This window comes from Malania oleifera, chromosome 5 (genome assembly GCF_029873635.1).
Source record: "Malania oleifera isolate guangnan ecotype guangnan chromosome 5, ASM2987363v1, whole genome shotgun sequence".
NCBI classification, from domain to species: domain Eukaryota; kingdom Viridiplantae; phylum Streptophyta; class Magnoliopsida; order Santalales; family Ximeniaceae; genus Malania; species Malania oleifera.
In genome coordinates, this window is record NC_080421.1 from 187,571 (window position 1) to 204,085 (window position 16,515).

The 16,515-nt window shown below is 36.5% G+C and overlaps 1 protein-coding gene across 2 annotated transcripts in view; it reads right to left on the reverse strand.

The window, feature by feature from the left end:
* Positions 1 to 14,870, reverse strand: part of LOC131155174 (brefeldin A-inhibited guanine nucleotide-exchange protein 1) — a 52,237-nt gene extending 37,367 nt beyond the window's left edge. The window contains exons 1-2 of one of the 2 annotated variants that reach the window (XM_058108122.1): positions 13,635 to 14,870; positions 2,141 to 2,458 (exon numbers count right to left, since the gene is read on the reverse strand). In XM_058108122.1, the coding sequence (XP_057964105.1) occupies positions 2,141 to 2,458; positions 13,635 to 14,686 (1,370 nt within the window). In that variant the 5' untranslated portion in view covers positions 14,687 to 14,870. Of the gene's footprint in view, positions 1 to 2,140; positions 2,459 to 13,634 lie in introns of those variants that run through there. The other variant, XM_058108123.1, reaches the window with a different exon arrangement.
* Between the last annotated feature and the right edge of the window lie 1,645 nt (positions 14,871 to 16,515).

The window sequence follows — 16,515 nt, forward strand, 5'->3', positions numbered from 1 at the left end:
GCACCCTTCCAACCATCTAATCTCTTCATAATCCTTTCCACTACTGGATTCAAGAAATCCGCCCCTTTAGGATTCCCTCCCAACGAAACTCTTAAATAAATTAGGGGCTAGTCCAATAGGCCACACCCAGCATCCGCTTCCCAGTCGGCTGCTAAACCACTTTTTCCCAAATTAATCTTAAGCCCAAAAACACTCTCAAAAACATGAAGTATATCCAAAATTCTTCTCAACGAGAGGTCATGATCATCAAGAAAAAAAATGGAATCATCAGCAAATTGGAGATGAGAAACCACCACCCCCTAATTCCCCACACCTAATCCTTAACCAACCCTCTATCAACTGCCCTATGAATTGAAATTGAGGTTCAATTTTCGTGTATAGAGTGAAATTAAAAGCCAAAATTTGTTCATTGCATAGGATAAGGTTGAAATTGGGGTGGAATGCAAGTGTAATGTTAAAATTGGTGGTTGATTGGGTTCAATTTGAAGGTCTAAGGGTGAAATTGAAGCCACGATTTGGAAATTAGGGTTTCAATTGGGGGCAATTTGGGAAATTTCATGGCTAAGGGTGGAATTAGGGATTCAATTGTGTTTGTTGTGTCATGAGGGTTCCAATTGGACTATTTTTGGGGTTAGGGCTTCAATTTGGTTTGGTGTGACAGTTTGGGGTTACAACAAGGTTTGACTTGGCTTAATGTGATTATTTTTGGGTTTTGGTGGGTTCAACATTACAATTTTTAGAATTTTGATGGTTTTAGACTTTTAGTGTGGCAGTTTAGGGTTTCAATGGCCTTGATACAGTCTGAAATGACAATTTTGGGTTTCAATTAGGTTCATTCGGGTTAATGTGATAATTAGGTTGAATGTGGAAGGATTGAGCAATCTAATATGAAAAGGGTACCCCAAGTGGCAAAGAAATCTTCTATTTAGCTCTTTTAGTGAAATATGAGAGAGAAATCAAGCACAAGGCTCCAAAACCACCATTTTAGGATTTTGTTTTTTTAATTTTTTGCACATTCTTGACAAGAAGAAAGGGAAAAAACAAGTAGAGAGGTGAATAAGAGAACTAGCGGAAGAGGTTAGCTTTTAGGGGTGCAAAAAAAGGTTAGTCATTCGAACAACATGACCATCAGCAATAATGTTTTCCAACTTGCAGCTCGTGATTAATCAAGGGCCTTACTGAAGGAAACTAGATTTGCCAAGGTTAATTTTCCATCATTAGCTTTATAAACAGCCAATTCCAATCAAAATTTTGGAAAAATTATACCATTTGTCAGCAAAATTGCTTTGATAATTGCTCTTAAAAGCAAAATAAGAATTTTTGAAATTCTAAAATAGAAACTCAGAGAATTCACCATAGTACCATCAACTAGGCTTGCCCACTATCTAGAGTTCAAAACTATCATTAAAATCTCCTGTAAGTTTTTAGCTTTTGTACAATTATCCTACAAAATCTCTTAAATGTCACGATGCTTGCGAAATAAAATTCAATTAGGTAGTCTGAAGTTTGTAAATACTACTAAATAATAAAATCTTCTAGCATAAATTTTAATACTCAAATTTTTAGATCATGTGCAATTATGATAAATCCCTTACAGTAGTTGGCTCTAAGTGCTTCTATGTTAGACTCCCATAAGGTTTTCCTCCATAAACTCAAGAATCTATCATTTACTCCACAAGTGGAAATAAAGATTTTTCATACAAATAGTGTGGTGACCACACCTCATATCAGTATCACCCTAATCCAATCCTTACCACCACTAATGCATTTTTTGAGGAACTAGAGGGAATCTTTTTTGTATTAATTTTGACTTCAGGATTGTGTCATTGCGTTCAAAAGCAACCATGCAATATTCAAGATGACTTTTGCGCACTATGCATACTAATTCTAACATGCTCATAAGAGTTTCATTACATGAATGAAATGTGTCCAATGGTATGGCAATAGTTATGTATATCAATGCCAGTGCTGATCTACTTAAATAAACTGCTGCTGACTGACCCACAATGGGATCAGATTCAAATCATGAAAAAGAAAACACACAACATAAGAAGAGAGTGAGGATCCCCAAGCTTGGGAGAGATGTTTACACTAAATTGAATTTAAAATATAGCAGAAAGGTAAAATGAAATTATGGTACCTTTCAAAAATGTTTGGAGCATCCACATCACAGTCATAGTTCACAAAAATATCAATCACAATCTGCGCATCCTGAGAAATTTTCTCCAGTAAGCTGAGGACAGTCATTTTCTGTAAAAAACTAGGCTGAAGGACATTCTCAAGGACACGGAGGATGAGCATGGGAAAGAAAATTCCGATTTCTGACTTTAAACCTGATCTAAATTTTAATAACAAGCTCATGAAAATAGAACACAGAAGCTGAAAAATAGTCATTACTGAGAGCGCACTGTTCTTTAACAATGATAAGCAAAGATACTGCTTAATCGTGCTGAGGAACCTGTGCCAAAAAAGAAAGTCAGATTCTTTACACAAAACTTAAACAAATCTCAGGCAACCTCTAGATAATTAACAGCAGCAACAACCCAAATATACAGGGAAACAAACTTAGAAATATCAAAAAAGAGAATTAAAGAAATCAACATCTTTACCGCTTTGTTTCTTTGTAATACATACTATAGCCCCCTCAACAAACCCGTGTTGCAGAAAGAAAAATCTTCGAATAAAAATTTCCACTTTTTTCCTTCAAACTTTCTGATTGGTTATGGCTATAGCAGAACTGACAATTGAAAATTAGCTCAAAACTAATGAAAATTGACTATAATGGTGAAAGAAGTGCAACAGATTCATTAAATGAAGAAATTTAGGAGGAAAAGAATAAAGAGACAAAGTGGAGGACAAGTTACCATCCTAAGTCACACAAAAACGAAAAAAGAAAACTAGAGAATCTTGTAATGAAGTATAGCTCTAGGGTCTCTATACATATCAACCAAAGGCACTGCTTTGAACACAGACCAAGTAGAACACTAAAGCAAAGCCAAAAAGATAACACCACCCTAAACCAAGCCCAAAGAATCATTTGCACCTTAAACATAGCATTATAATCCAACCAAATACACCATAAGTGAAAATTAGCACATTTCCAAACAATCTTCATCTACCTACAACTACCAAAACCCTTAAACTTCATAAGAAATAACCCATCTGAAGGAGGGCAAATCTAATGCTCCCAAAGTAGAAACAAGCATTCATCTCACAGTTCATCTAATTGCAAAGCAGAAACAAATTTGAAGATGAAGCTTTATTCAGCCTTCTTTTTTGCAATAAACCATTATCTTTATTTTTTATAAATACAAAAATTTATTGGTATTCATCTTAAGGAACATAAACTAGGTAAAAGCTTTAATTTTAAAAAGGTTTTTAGCTTTCCAAGTATGAGAATGCACGAGGAAGTAAACATCATTGGAATTATGCATCAGCTAACAAGGAAAGAGCAGCAGAGCGACAAGAAAATTCCTATGAAGCAGCTAAATCTTCTATCAAGCCTTAACAAGCAAAAGCATCCAACAACAAAACAAGGTCACTCATCTCCCCCTTTCAGATTTCCTCCAAAGTGAAGATTTCAAGAAGCAGTGCTTTGAAGGGGCCAAAAAAATAAAAAATAAAAATAATGACAATTAGCAAGGGAATAAGACAAGGATAAGCCCAAAAGAAACGAGCATTCCCAATCCATTATCTTCCCAAAAATGATTTGAACTTTCACCCCATTACCATCATAATACTTCACACAGGGAAAAAAAAGAAGAAAAGATGAGAAACCTTACATATTAATTTCCAAAGCCCTACAAGAGAAACATTAACTCCAATAATCATATTTACAACAGATCATCTTATGCCAAATAAACTCAGTCTCCAAAGGATACCAACCAGTTAGATTTTCAAACTAAACATGCATGTTGAGGGATATTTATTTGTAGGACGATGCAGGGAAGCAATTCTATAGAAGGTATTACATAAGCAAGCTCAAGAAAACTTAACTCCAATAATTTGTTTATGTCTGCATTGTACTATTTGATAACATTATGGAGATACTGGAATTTGTATTCTTGAAACATAGAAGTTCCATCATTTTGTCGCCAATACTAACAGACACAAATGCTGCAAATAACCTCTTGATAACTCAGTGTGAATTCAGAGTAACAGCAAGCAGTTTCAGTCCCCTAAAAAGCTCATTATGAAGTATGCGCACATTCAACACATTTACTCACAAAGCTATTATAGGCTTATAGCTTTGCACTCACTGTTTTTAGGTGTCTATCCACCGCTTTTTCTCTAGTCATAATGTTCTGAATTCTCATCCATTTACAAAATCAAAGGAGGAAAAAAAACACTTATAATATAGTGCCTTGACAATCATGCAAGAACCTAAATACAAGTAGCTAAAATGCTTTTTTTTCTAGTCACGACTCACAATGTTCAGAAGTCAGAGTAACAGCAAATGTCCCCTAAATATGATATTTATTCACAAAATTTGAGTAACTACAGCTACTATGGCCTTAAAAAAGATGAAAAGTGGAAATCTATAGGATTGGAAGCCAAATTTTTCCCCTGGTTCATTGATTCTAGGAGAAACAGCAACCTTCACAGCCTCACCTAAAGGATTAACTAAAGAGCAGCCCCTCTATCCAGAAGATCCTATGGGTCCCGGATGTCCCTCGCATCCCCCAGCAAATCTAAGGTTAAGGTCCTTCGGTCCTTCCAACAGGACCTACCTCTCCATGTCATGAAAGGTAATTCTTTCATTTAAATCAACCACAGGTATAGGCAGAATACCTCTTTAGAGTTCAGATAACTCATTTCAAGAATTAGAAATTCCATGTGCAGTTATAGGATCACAACATTTAGTAAAAGCAATAACTTTAGACTAATAAGAAGAGCAGCGATTCTGAAAAACCCTTACCAGAATGATTACATGGAGATCTGCGACGGGTCCCTGCATCCTCATGTTGTAAATTGGGCTGTTCTGTGAGTCGTGGGGGATTCCCTACAAGTGAGCTTTTGGGATTTTGTAAAATCAAGAAAGGATAGGGTATTATGGAGATGATACCCTCAGGATCAAAAAGAATTTGAGAATTTTCAAGGACCGCAAAACTTCTTTAAGCATGTTATGGAATAGAGTTGTGTTTTTGGCCTCTTTTTAGGCTCATTTTTTTGGGTTTTTCTGGGGGATATCACTGCCACACCTGTAAAGGGATTGGAGGTCAGCTCTTTTATAATTGTTTATATGCTTTCTTCATTTTTCAGGAGGACATCCTGTTCTCCTCTCTTTGTACCTTCTTTCACTGGTAATATATTCTCTTATTCAAAAAAATGAAGAACATGGTGTTCGTAGATTTAGGCAGGACGCCATTTTCACTTTGTAATTATGAGAATTTGTATCTCCTTATAAGATCCCATGTATAGGCTCCATTTTTCACTATTATTGAGCATAAATAGTTATTGAATAATTTGTAATATAATGACTTTTTATAATTAAAAAAAATATATTATTTTTATTGCTATTTTTAGTGCATTACAATAAGACCTTACTATATGAACAATTAAGAAAATAAGTACACATTAATAGATGCTTGCAGTGTAACAGCCCAAACAATTTGGGTAGATTTCAAGGGAAATCCAAACATAACGTGCTCTTACATCATATTTTGGAGTCAAGATAAAGGGTTTTCAATCCCCAAATGTGTTTCCATGCAAGCACCTCCAAAATCATTCATTGTAAGAAGAAAAAGAATACAGACCACTGACTCTGAGGGGACAATACAGCAAGTCATTCAACCCCCAAAAAAGTCATCCATGCAAGAATCTCTAAAATCATTGCGAATAAGGAGCAAATGAAGTTGAAACATCAATTTTTCCAAAGGTATCCTCATAACAATTCCTGGACTCCACCCCCACCCCCCGGGCGCAGTAATGCCAAAGAAAAGCAATCCTAGAGGGATGGAAGAACAAGGGAGATATTCAGGGTCACCAAACATAAATTACCTATCCTTGGAAAGTAGTTAACCTAACAACTGAGTCCTCAGACCCATGATCACAAACCTTGACCAACAATATCCCAAATCCTAATCCACAGCAACCTGACTAAATAAATCAATCAAAAAAGGGGAAAAGATTATAACTGTAAACCAATGAGCATATGCTCATGTCAAGGAAAAGGAAGAGAACGCTATCCAAAAAAGTAATAGCTCTGAATGTTGTTTATTGAACCCACTGTCCAAGTCCTCAAATCTTTCTGCAACTATGATCTCAGAACATCAATGCCAAAATTTCCAGCACATTCTCAACAAAAGAGCCTAAAAAACAACTCCTCCAGCAAAGTAACCAATATCAAGTTCTCTCACATTAAGCCTTGTATGAGCATCCTTCTCAAAAGAGGGTAAAACAACTTTAGAGCTTCCATTACCTCTCTGTTCCCCTCAAGCCGATCCTCCACCCAAAAGCAAACTAAATCTGCTATGGAAGAAATTAAATTACCTGAAGCATCTTTTTCCATGTCTGAATCCTCCCAACGACACACACTGATATATCCAAGAACCACTTCGATTAACGACTCGATCTCTTTCATCTTCTTTTCTCTCCTAGTAGACAAGTATTTCTTCTCATGCATATCAACAACCACTGCATAGACCACAAACATCACCGGAGCAAGTATAGCAATGCTTTTCAAACCAATGCACAAAACTGAACAGGCCTAGAGCAACTCGAACAGATCTTCGGAAGCAGAAAATCGAACGCACGGCTTCTTAGTCTTCACCAATAAGGAGACCGCTAATATGTGTTTGTGCGGAGTCTGTGGATTCAATCTCAGGCAAATCCATGCCGAAAATGCCAATGACGATCAAATTACGGACAGATACAAAAACCCTAGTTCTTAAGCTTGAGTTTTTTGGTTAGGGTTTTTGGCACTTTAAAGCTTTGTGCAGCTCATTAGTAACAACTGAACAGCGCAAATAAAAGAAATAAGTAAATAAAAAACAACAGCCCCCCCAAATCATGCTATATACCCTTCAATTTTTAACAATAACAGTTAGACGCTCTCCCACGCTATTTCCTTGTTAAAAATAAAAAAAAATTGATCCTTTTTATTAGAAAATAAATATCAAATCAAATGTAATACGAGTTGTGTAAATCATTTGTGGAAAAAAAAATATTTTAATTTTTCAAAATTAGGATAAAAAATTTTTAAAAAAAATCTTACTATTTTTTTAAAGTATGAACAATGAAAAATCAACTTGTAGATAAAAGCTATACCTAGGAGATCTTTAGAAAAGAAGGGAGAATGCAGTAGGTATATTGATGTCATTAAGGATATGTATGATAAAGCACTGACTAGCATTAAGACTGAAGATGGAGAGACCTGATATTTTCCAATCACAATAAGTGTACATCAAGAATCTACTTCGAGCCCTTGTCTTTTTGCTCTAGTGATTAATGAACTCACTCGAACTTGCTAGAATTAGGACTACACATGGAGAGACTAAAGATTTTCCACTCACAATAGGTGTACATTAAGAATCTACTTTGAGCTCTTATCTTTTCATTCTAGTGATTGATGAACTCACTAGGAGTATCCAAAACAAGATACTATTTTGTATACTATTTGCAGATGATATTGTGTTGATTGATGAAAGTAGGAGTGGAGAAGAATATAAGTTAGAATTATGGAGAGAAGCCTTAGAGTCTAGAAGTTTGAGGATAAGTAGAAATAAGACGGAATATATGAAATATAATTTCAGCCATGATAGGAAAAATATTGAAAAAAATATTAAACTTCATGATAAATAAATTAGTTAGGATCTATTATGCAAGCCGAATGAGAAATTGGGGAGGATGTAGTAAATAGAATTAAAACAAGTCGGCTAAAATGGAGGAGTGTTTTCTGATCATAGAATACCCTTAAAGCTAAAAGGAAATTTCTATAGGACAACTATAAGACCAGTGCTTTATGGATCAAAATGTTGGGCAACTAAAAAACAACATATAAAGCAAAAGTTTCCAAAATGCGAATGTTAACGTGGATGAATGGTTAAACATTAAAGGATAAAGTAAAGAACAAACATATTTGTAATAAGTTAGGCGGTTGAAGATAAGATAAAGGAAGAGCATCTTAGATGGTTTGGGTATTTGAAACATAGACCAAGTAATGCACCAATGAGGAGGAGTGAGCTAATTACCATTATTAGTAATAGAAGGGGTTGTGGTAGACTTAAAATAACATGCAATGAGATAGTAAAGAGTGGTCTAATAGCTCTCAAACCGGTAAATAAAAATGCCCTCAATCATGTGAATTAGTGGAAAAGGATTCATGTAGCCACCCACCTAGCGAGACCCAAGGCTTGGTTAGTTGTTGTTATTGTTATTGTTGTTGTAGCAAGCAGTTTCAGCCCCCTAAATAGCTCCTAAAAAAACACATTCAATGCATTTATTCACAAAGCTATTTATAGCTTCTCACTTACTGTTTTGGAGTCTATCCACCATTTTCCCTCTAGTCCTAATGTTTTGAATTCTCATCCATTCAAAAAATCAGAGGGGAAAAAAAATGCTCACAGTACACTGATTTTGTTGAATAAATTAATAGCAGCAAATGTGTTTTATTTTCTGCCTAGTTTGTAGGAGTTAGTTAGCATGATGTTAGTGGTGCCTAGAAGTTGTTTAGCATGATGTTAGTGGTAGCATGATGTTAGTGGTGCCTAGGAGTTGTTTAGCATGATGTTAGTGGTAGCATGATGTTAGTGGTGCCTATTTTTGTGCTTGTAACCGTTTGTTTTTTAGCCTATGTAATGGTCATTTCCTTATCAATGAAGAAGAAGAGTTTTCAATCCAACTTTGTTTCCCTTTGTTTTTAAATTTATCGTTTTCTTCTTCCATTTTACATCAGTGGTATCAGAGCCAAGTTAGAGTTCCACAATGGCTTCTGAAACTTTTGTGCAGCCAGCCATTCCACGCTTTGATGGTCACCATGACCACTGGAGCATGCTCATGGAAAATTTTTTGAGGTCCAAAGAATATTGGACTGTTGTTGTTTCTGGAGTAGCAGAACCAGCAGCAGGTGTTGTGCTAACAGATGCACAGAAGGTGGAGCTTGCAAGGCAGAAGTTGAAGGATCTCAAAGCAAAAAATTATCACTTTCAGGCCATTGATTGTTCCATCCTGGAAACCATTCTTTGTAAAGAAACTTCCAAGCAGATCTAGGACTCTATGAAAAAGATATATAAGGAGACGGCAAAGGCAAAGAGGGCACAATTGCAAGCACTTCGAGGCAATTTCGAAACTTTACACATGAAGTCTGGAGAATCGGTGACAGATTACTTCTCCAGGACGATGGCAATCGCAAATAAGATGAGAATCCAAGGCGACCAAATGATAGATGTCGCTATCATTGAGAAGATTCTTCGTTCGATGACAACAAAATTCGACTATGTTGTTTGTTCGATTGAGGAATCTAAAGACACTGACAGCATGTCCATTGATGAATTGCAGAGTTCTTTGTTGGTTCATGAGAAGAAAATAAATCGGCAAGACAAGGAGGAGCAAGCGTTACAAGCCTCGGCATCAAAAAGAGGAGGTCATGGACGAGGAAGAGGCAGAGGCAGAGCCAGAGGCAAAGGTGGCAATGATGGTAGACACTCAAATAAAAAATCTGAAGATTCTGATTCTCAAGGGAGAGGAAAAGGTCATGACAACAATAACAATCATTCAACACCTTCCAAGTCAAAGTTGGCAGAAAAATCAAGAGTTGAATGCTACAGGTGTCACAAGTTTGGCCACTACAAGTCAGAGCGTCATACTAATCTAAGGAAGATGGCGGAGAGCAGTCCAAATTTGCTTAGAAGGAAGAAGAAGTGTCTTTGTTGATGGCTTGTCACGTGAAGGAGGAAACTCACAAGAAATTCTCATGGTACTTAGACACTGGTTACAGCAACCATATAAGGGGAGAGAAGTCTGTATTCTTTGAATTGGATGAAGCTTTTCGTGATGTTGTGAAGTTTGGTGATGGCTCTATAGTCTCTGTCATGGGAAAGGGAAATGTAGCAATTCAAACCAACAAAAATTGTATTCAAACTATTTCTAATGTTCTCTTTGTTCTAGATTTGAGAACAAACTTACCCAGTGTTGGTCAGCTGCAAGAAAAGAGGTATGGAATCTCTATCAAAAATGGAGTCTGCAGAATTGAAGATGAGAAGTTGGGCTTGATAGCTCAAGTCGACATGACAGTCAACCGAATGTTTCCATTGTATCTCCATGACACCGCTCACTCATGTCTTTCTACAATATTGGGAAAGAAGGAATGGCTATGGCATTTTTGCTATGGACATCTTAGCTTCGGTGGGTTGAAGACTTTACAATTGAAGAACATGGTGACAAGTCTTCCTCAAACAGCTCCTTCTGAAGTTTGTGAAGAATGCGTTTTTAGCAAACAACACCGTAATCAATTCCCACAAGGGAAATCATGGAGGGCGAAGGCTGCACTAGAGCTTGTTCATTCCAACATTTGCAGGCCAATATCTCCATGCTCTAATGGAGGTAAGAGATATATACTTACTTTCATTAATGATTTTAGTCGTAAAAGCTGGGTTTATTTTTTGCAAGAGAAATCTGAAGCCTTTCTAGCCTTTAAAAGCTATAAAGTGCTGGTTGAGAAAGAAGTTGGCAGTCCCATAAAAATTCTTAGCACAGATCGTGGTGGAGAATATAACTCATGAATTTGCAAGTTTTTGTGGGACTCATGGAATCAAGAGGCAGCTTATAGCAGCTTATACGCCCCAACAAAATGGCTTTTTTGAAAGGAAGAATCATACTATTCTAAATATGGTGCGAAGTCTTTTAATAAGGAGCTGTATTCCAAAGAGCTTCTGGCCTGAAGCAGTTAACTGGAGCATTCATATATTGAATAGAAGTCCGACACTTGCTATTCAAAATAAGACACCAGAGGAAGAATGGAGCGGACGGAAACCAGTTGTTGATCACTTCAGAATTTTTGGGTGTGTTGCATATGCCCATATTCTAGATCAGAAGAAGAAGAAGCTGGATGACAAGGGAGAAAAATGTATTTTTCTTGGTGTTAGTGATCATTCAAAAGCTTATAAGCTTTACAATCCTAAAACTAAGAAAATACTTATCAGTCGAGACATTGTTTTGTATGAAAATCAAATATGGGAATGGAGCAAAAATGTAGTTGGAGAGCCAATTCCAACTAGTTTTGATGGAGAAGATGGTGATGAAGCAAACCAGCAGCAGCAACACCTTGCTCCAGCAACTGATGCATTTGAGAATCCTCAAAATGAAACTTCTACAGCCTTTGAAGTCACTCCAACAGCACCAGAAGGAGCAGCTGAATTACGTTCTCATCGTGTTCGAAGGAGGCCAACATGGATGTCAGATTATGAGGTAACCGAAATTGATCAATCTGAAGACCAAATCACTCATTTTGCTCTATTTTCATATTGTGATCCTACAGTGTTTAAAAGTGTAGTCAAAGAATCAAAATGGCGGAAGGCTATGGATGCTGAAATTGCAGCCATCGAAAAAAATGACACTTGGGAGTTATCTGATCTTCCAAAAGGGCACAAAACAGTTGGCGTGAAGTGGGTTTACAAGACAAAGCTGAAGGAGAATGGTGAAGTAGATAAGTACAAGGCATGCTTGGTGGCCAAGGGCTATAAGCAAGAGTGCGGTGTTGATTATAAAGAAGTCTTTGCTCCAGTTGCAAGGCATGACACAATCAAATTGGTGATTGCATTAGCAGCTCAAAACTCATGTCCTATCTTTCAACTGGACGTGAAGTTGGCGTTCCCCCATGGAGATTTGAAGGAACTGGTATTTATCAATCAACCTCCTGGTTATGTGAAATCTAGAAATGAGCATAAAGTGTATAGACTAAAGAAGGCTCTATATGGATTAAAACAAGCCCCACGAGCATGGTATAATCGTATTAGAACTTATTTTTTGAAGGAAGGATTTCAAAAATGTCCTTATGAACATACACTTTTCATAAAAGTTGAGGATGGAGGGAAAATGCTCATTGTTTGCTTATATGTAGATGATCTAATCTATACTGGAAGTAATACAGCTATGTTTGGAAGCTTTAAGAAATCCATGATGGCTGAATTTGAAATGTCTAATCTTGGCATAGAAGTGTTGCAGTCTTCTACCGGCATTCTTATTTCTCAAAAGAAATATGTGGGAGAAATCTTGGACAGGTTTTAGATGAAGGATTGTAATCCTGTGAATACACCATCTGAATTTGGTTTGAAGCTAAACAAAGATGATGGAGGAAAGAAGGTTAACAGTACTCTTTACAAGCAGATTGTGGGGAGCTTAATGTATTTGACTGCAACAAGGCCTGATATAATGCATACTGTAAGTGTCATTAGTAGATACATGGAGTGTCCAACAGAGATTCATCTTTTGGCTACAAAAAGAATTCTTAGGCACTTGCAAGGTATTAAGGAGTTTGGGTCGTTCTTAAAAAAGGAAGAAAAATCAGATTTGTTTGGCTTTACAGATAGTGGTTATGCAGGAGATTCTGATGATCATAAAAGCACATCTGGGTATGTTTTCATGTTAGGAACAGGAGCTGTTTCATGGTCATCAAAGAAGCAGCCAATCGTCACATTGTCAACCATTGAAGCTAAAACAGCTTGTGCTTGTCAAGCTATTTGGCTGAAGAAGATTCTTGAAGAGCTGCAGTTCAAAGAAGATAGGCCTACTCTCATTTACTGTGACAACAGTTCAGCAATAAAACTCTCAAAGAATCCTATTCTACATGATCAAAGCAAGCATATAGATGTGAAGTATCATTTCTTGAGAGATCTCACAAATGATGGAGTTATTAATCTGGTTTACTGCAAAAGTGACGACCAGATTGCTGATATTCTAACAAAGCCTCTCAAATTTCCAGTATTTCATAAGCTCAGGGAGTTACTTGGTGTTTGCAGTTCAAAGGACTTTATCTTAGGGATGACGCTTTAAAGTTTAAGTCTTATTAAACTAATGTTATGTATGGAACATTAGTTTAAGGGAGGGTTTGTTGAATAAATTAATAGCAGCAAATGTGTTTTATTTTCTACTAGTTTGTAGAAGTTAGTTAGCATGATGTTAGTGGTGCCTAGAAATTATTTAGCATGACGTTAGTGGTAGCATAATGTTAGTAATGCCTAGGAGTTGTTTAGCATGATGTTAGTGGTTCCTATTTTTGTGCTTGTAACCGTTTGTTTTTTAACCTATATAATGGTCATTTCCTTATCAATGAAGAAGTAGAGTTTTCAATTCAACTTTGTTTCCCTTTATTTTTAAATTTATCATTTTCATCTTCCATTTTATATCAGATTCAACAATCATCTAGCAATAAACTAAACATAAATAGCTAAAATGTTTTTTTTCTAGTCATAATATTCTGAATTCTCATGTATTCGTGAAATAAAACCAAAAAAACAAGGAACTACTTACAATACAATGCCTTGACAATCCTATGGCAAGAAACACAATTAGATAAATTGCCAGGAAGTAACAAAAACAATAGCAGAGATTTTATAAGATTTCAAAACATATAAATGAGTAATATGCCAATGATAAAAATAAACGGATCAAGTCCAGAACTCTTAAATAGCACCTGCCTTTCATTTGATCGCCAAATTGCCCCACCGTTGTCCATGACTACTTTTAGCAGCTCCAGAGACAAAACTTTCCCCCTCAAAAGGATATTGTCATCTGAATGCTCTTGTGCTGAGAACTTCATCGACAACTTGCACAGATTCTTGAAAAGTAGAAATCCATCCTCCCTAATTTTACTGCCACCAGTGTTGGGCTCCCCATGCAATTCACCACCTCCCAAATCGTCTTTTGGGTCCATTTTAGACCCCAAAACGTTGTCATTCTGCATTGTAAGTGAAATATTTGGTGACCGTTTTACGTCCGGAGCCACTTCACTCACTTCCATAACCTCATTAATGAAGTTCTGCACGAACTGTATCGAACTCCCTTCATTCAAATTCTTATCCGTAAATTCTAACAATCCATAAACAGAAACCAATGGAATATTGCCGACGTCCATGGAGTCTTCCTCAACCCTCGAGAAGATGATCACCATAATCTGCGCGAGGACAGCCTTTGCGCAGATCTGATTGGTGCCGCTCAAGCTGCCGAGGTACACATTGTAACAAGTTCTAACAATATGAAGCAAGCAGTCTCCACGGATCAACACGCAGGGAGATCGAATGGCAGAGAGCAAGGCCCTCAGCACGGCTAGCTCGATGCCATCGTCCCCGAGGCTACCGCACTTACAGATGGCTTCGAGCAGATGTAGAACAAGGGAGGTGTCGCCGTCACTGTCAGTGCGATCAATCTCGCTGCGGATTAGGCCAAGAGAGAAGAGTTTAAAGGTGCATTCGAGGGCGGGCTCGGCGACCTTGATGGAGGCGGAATCAAGGGCGAGCAGGAGGGGTTGAAGGATGAATTCGGCGTCGGAGAGGGGTAATCCGAATAGGGGAGAGCGAGAATCGGGATCAGGGTAGTCGGAGAGGGTTTCAAGCTTGTCGAGGGCGGATTTACAGGCAGCGACGAGCTGAGAGTGCTTTCTCCAGGCGACGTTCTTGATGATCTTGTCGAGGGAGGGGCCAAGGACCCGACCGGAGCGAGAAGTACCGCCTAGGGTTTGGGAGGCCGACATTGAGAGAATTTTAGGTTAGCAAGTGACAGGATATAGATCAAGAGAACGGTTTGGGGAGGACAAGGAGGCCCTGCAGATTGGGGAAGAAAGAAGGTCTTGTTGGTCGGCTGCCATGACCTGGAAAATTTGGTCGGGGAGAGAGAGAGAGGAAGGCGTAAAAGGACCTATTTTTCAAATTTAAAATGGTAAAATTCAACAACACCATAAAATTAAAGAAACGAAAATAAAATTTAAAAATCAAAAATCAAAAACAAAAATTAAAAATTAGAAATCAATCTTCTATTAAATCACTATTTATAAAATTAAAATAAATTAAAACTTTAATTAAAAATATTCATTTTCATCCATCAAATAATATTATAAATATTATTAAAATAATGCACATTAAAAAACTATATTATAAAAATAAAAATTATTGTAGTTATTTTACTTAATTGTCATGCCTTAAAATACTTTATAATAAAATTTTAATTAGACATAAAAATTGAATAATAGTATAAATACTTTATTAGCTTTATTATTACTTTTAAAAAAGTTTATATATATTTTTTATGTTAACTATATTTAAATTTATACATCATTCTATACTTTTTAATTTAAAACTATATAAAACAAATGATTTAATTCAAAAAAAAACCCTTTTAGATATTAAAATTTCTTACATTGTAAAAACAAATGAAAAATTGTATGTTTTAGTTTTCAATTTTTTCGCAAATAATTGAAAATGGACAACAAAAGCAAAAAAAAGCCTCATGAAAACATTTTTTTAATTTGTTTCTTCACTATGTAGAAATAAAAATGAAACAAAACATAACTTAAGTTTTTTTTTTCTAAGTTTTTTGAATGTGAATATAACAAAGAAATATATAATGAGGATGGTCTTACTCTTATTTTGAAATTTAATACAATATTTGATACAACATTGATTGTTGGTCCTTACTTAAACTTGATGGGCTTACAATTATGGTCAAGATATGGGGATTAAGAAGGACATAAGGGAGATACAAAAAAGAATAAGAAGGAAGTATTGAAGTCCTTTTAAGTCGATCTGCCCTTGTGTCGATGCTAGATTCTATTCGAGGTGTTGACAAAAAGGGAATGCCGGTCCCCAAACGAAAAATAAATAGTTTTGAAGAAAATGGTTAAACAATTAAAACACATATTCATCACCTTAATTGTTGGAGATGTGACTTATATTTGGGTAGATATACGTAACGGAAAAGCATAGTGATGTAAAGAACAAAGGGAGAGGCTTGCAAGAGGAAACTGTCATCGGTTTTGCTCAACGGTTTGGCATTACTAAGGAAACCGTCAACGGTTACAGAAGTTGTCAGCGAGGGAATTACTCTCTGTCTCAAATCGTCAACGGTTTCATTTGGCGCAAATATGAAAATTCGAATTTGAGATTAGTAAATTGGGGGGACTTTTTCTCCGAGATTTTATGTAGGGCCTTTTGTGCGCATAGGGTTGATATATATACATGTCTACATACCCCTAATTGTAAGCTTGAGCAATCTTATAGTGAAAATCGGCTGTTGCTCCCATGGACGCAGGCACAATGCTAAACCACATAAATCTTGTGTCTTTTGTCTTTTTTTTTTTAATTATTGTGTGTGATTATGATTCGTGCTTGCTTGATCTGTATATTCATCATTGATTGTTTTGCATCAATTGTTCTGGATTGGTTAGAGTTGTACCCGTTGCGCGTTCAACTCCGATGATTGGTGTCAGAGCACCTATGGTCACAACAATTGAATTAGAGTTGTGGAAAGAAGCTAGACAACATAGATGATGCAAGTTGGAAGGATTCGGAAGCCAAAATTGTGGCT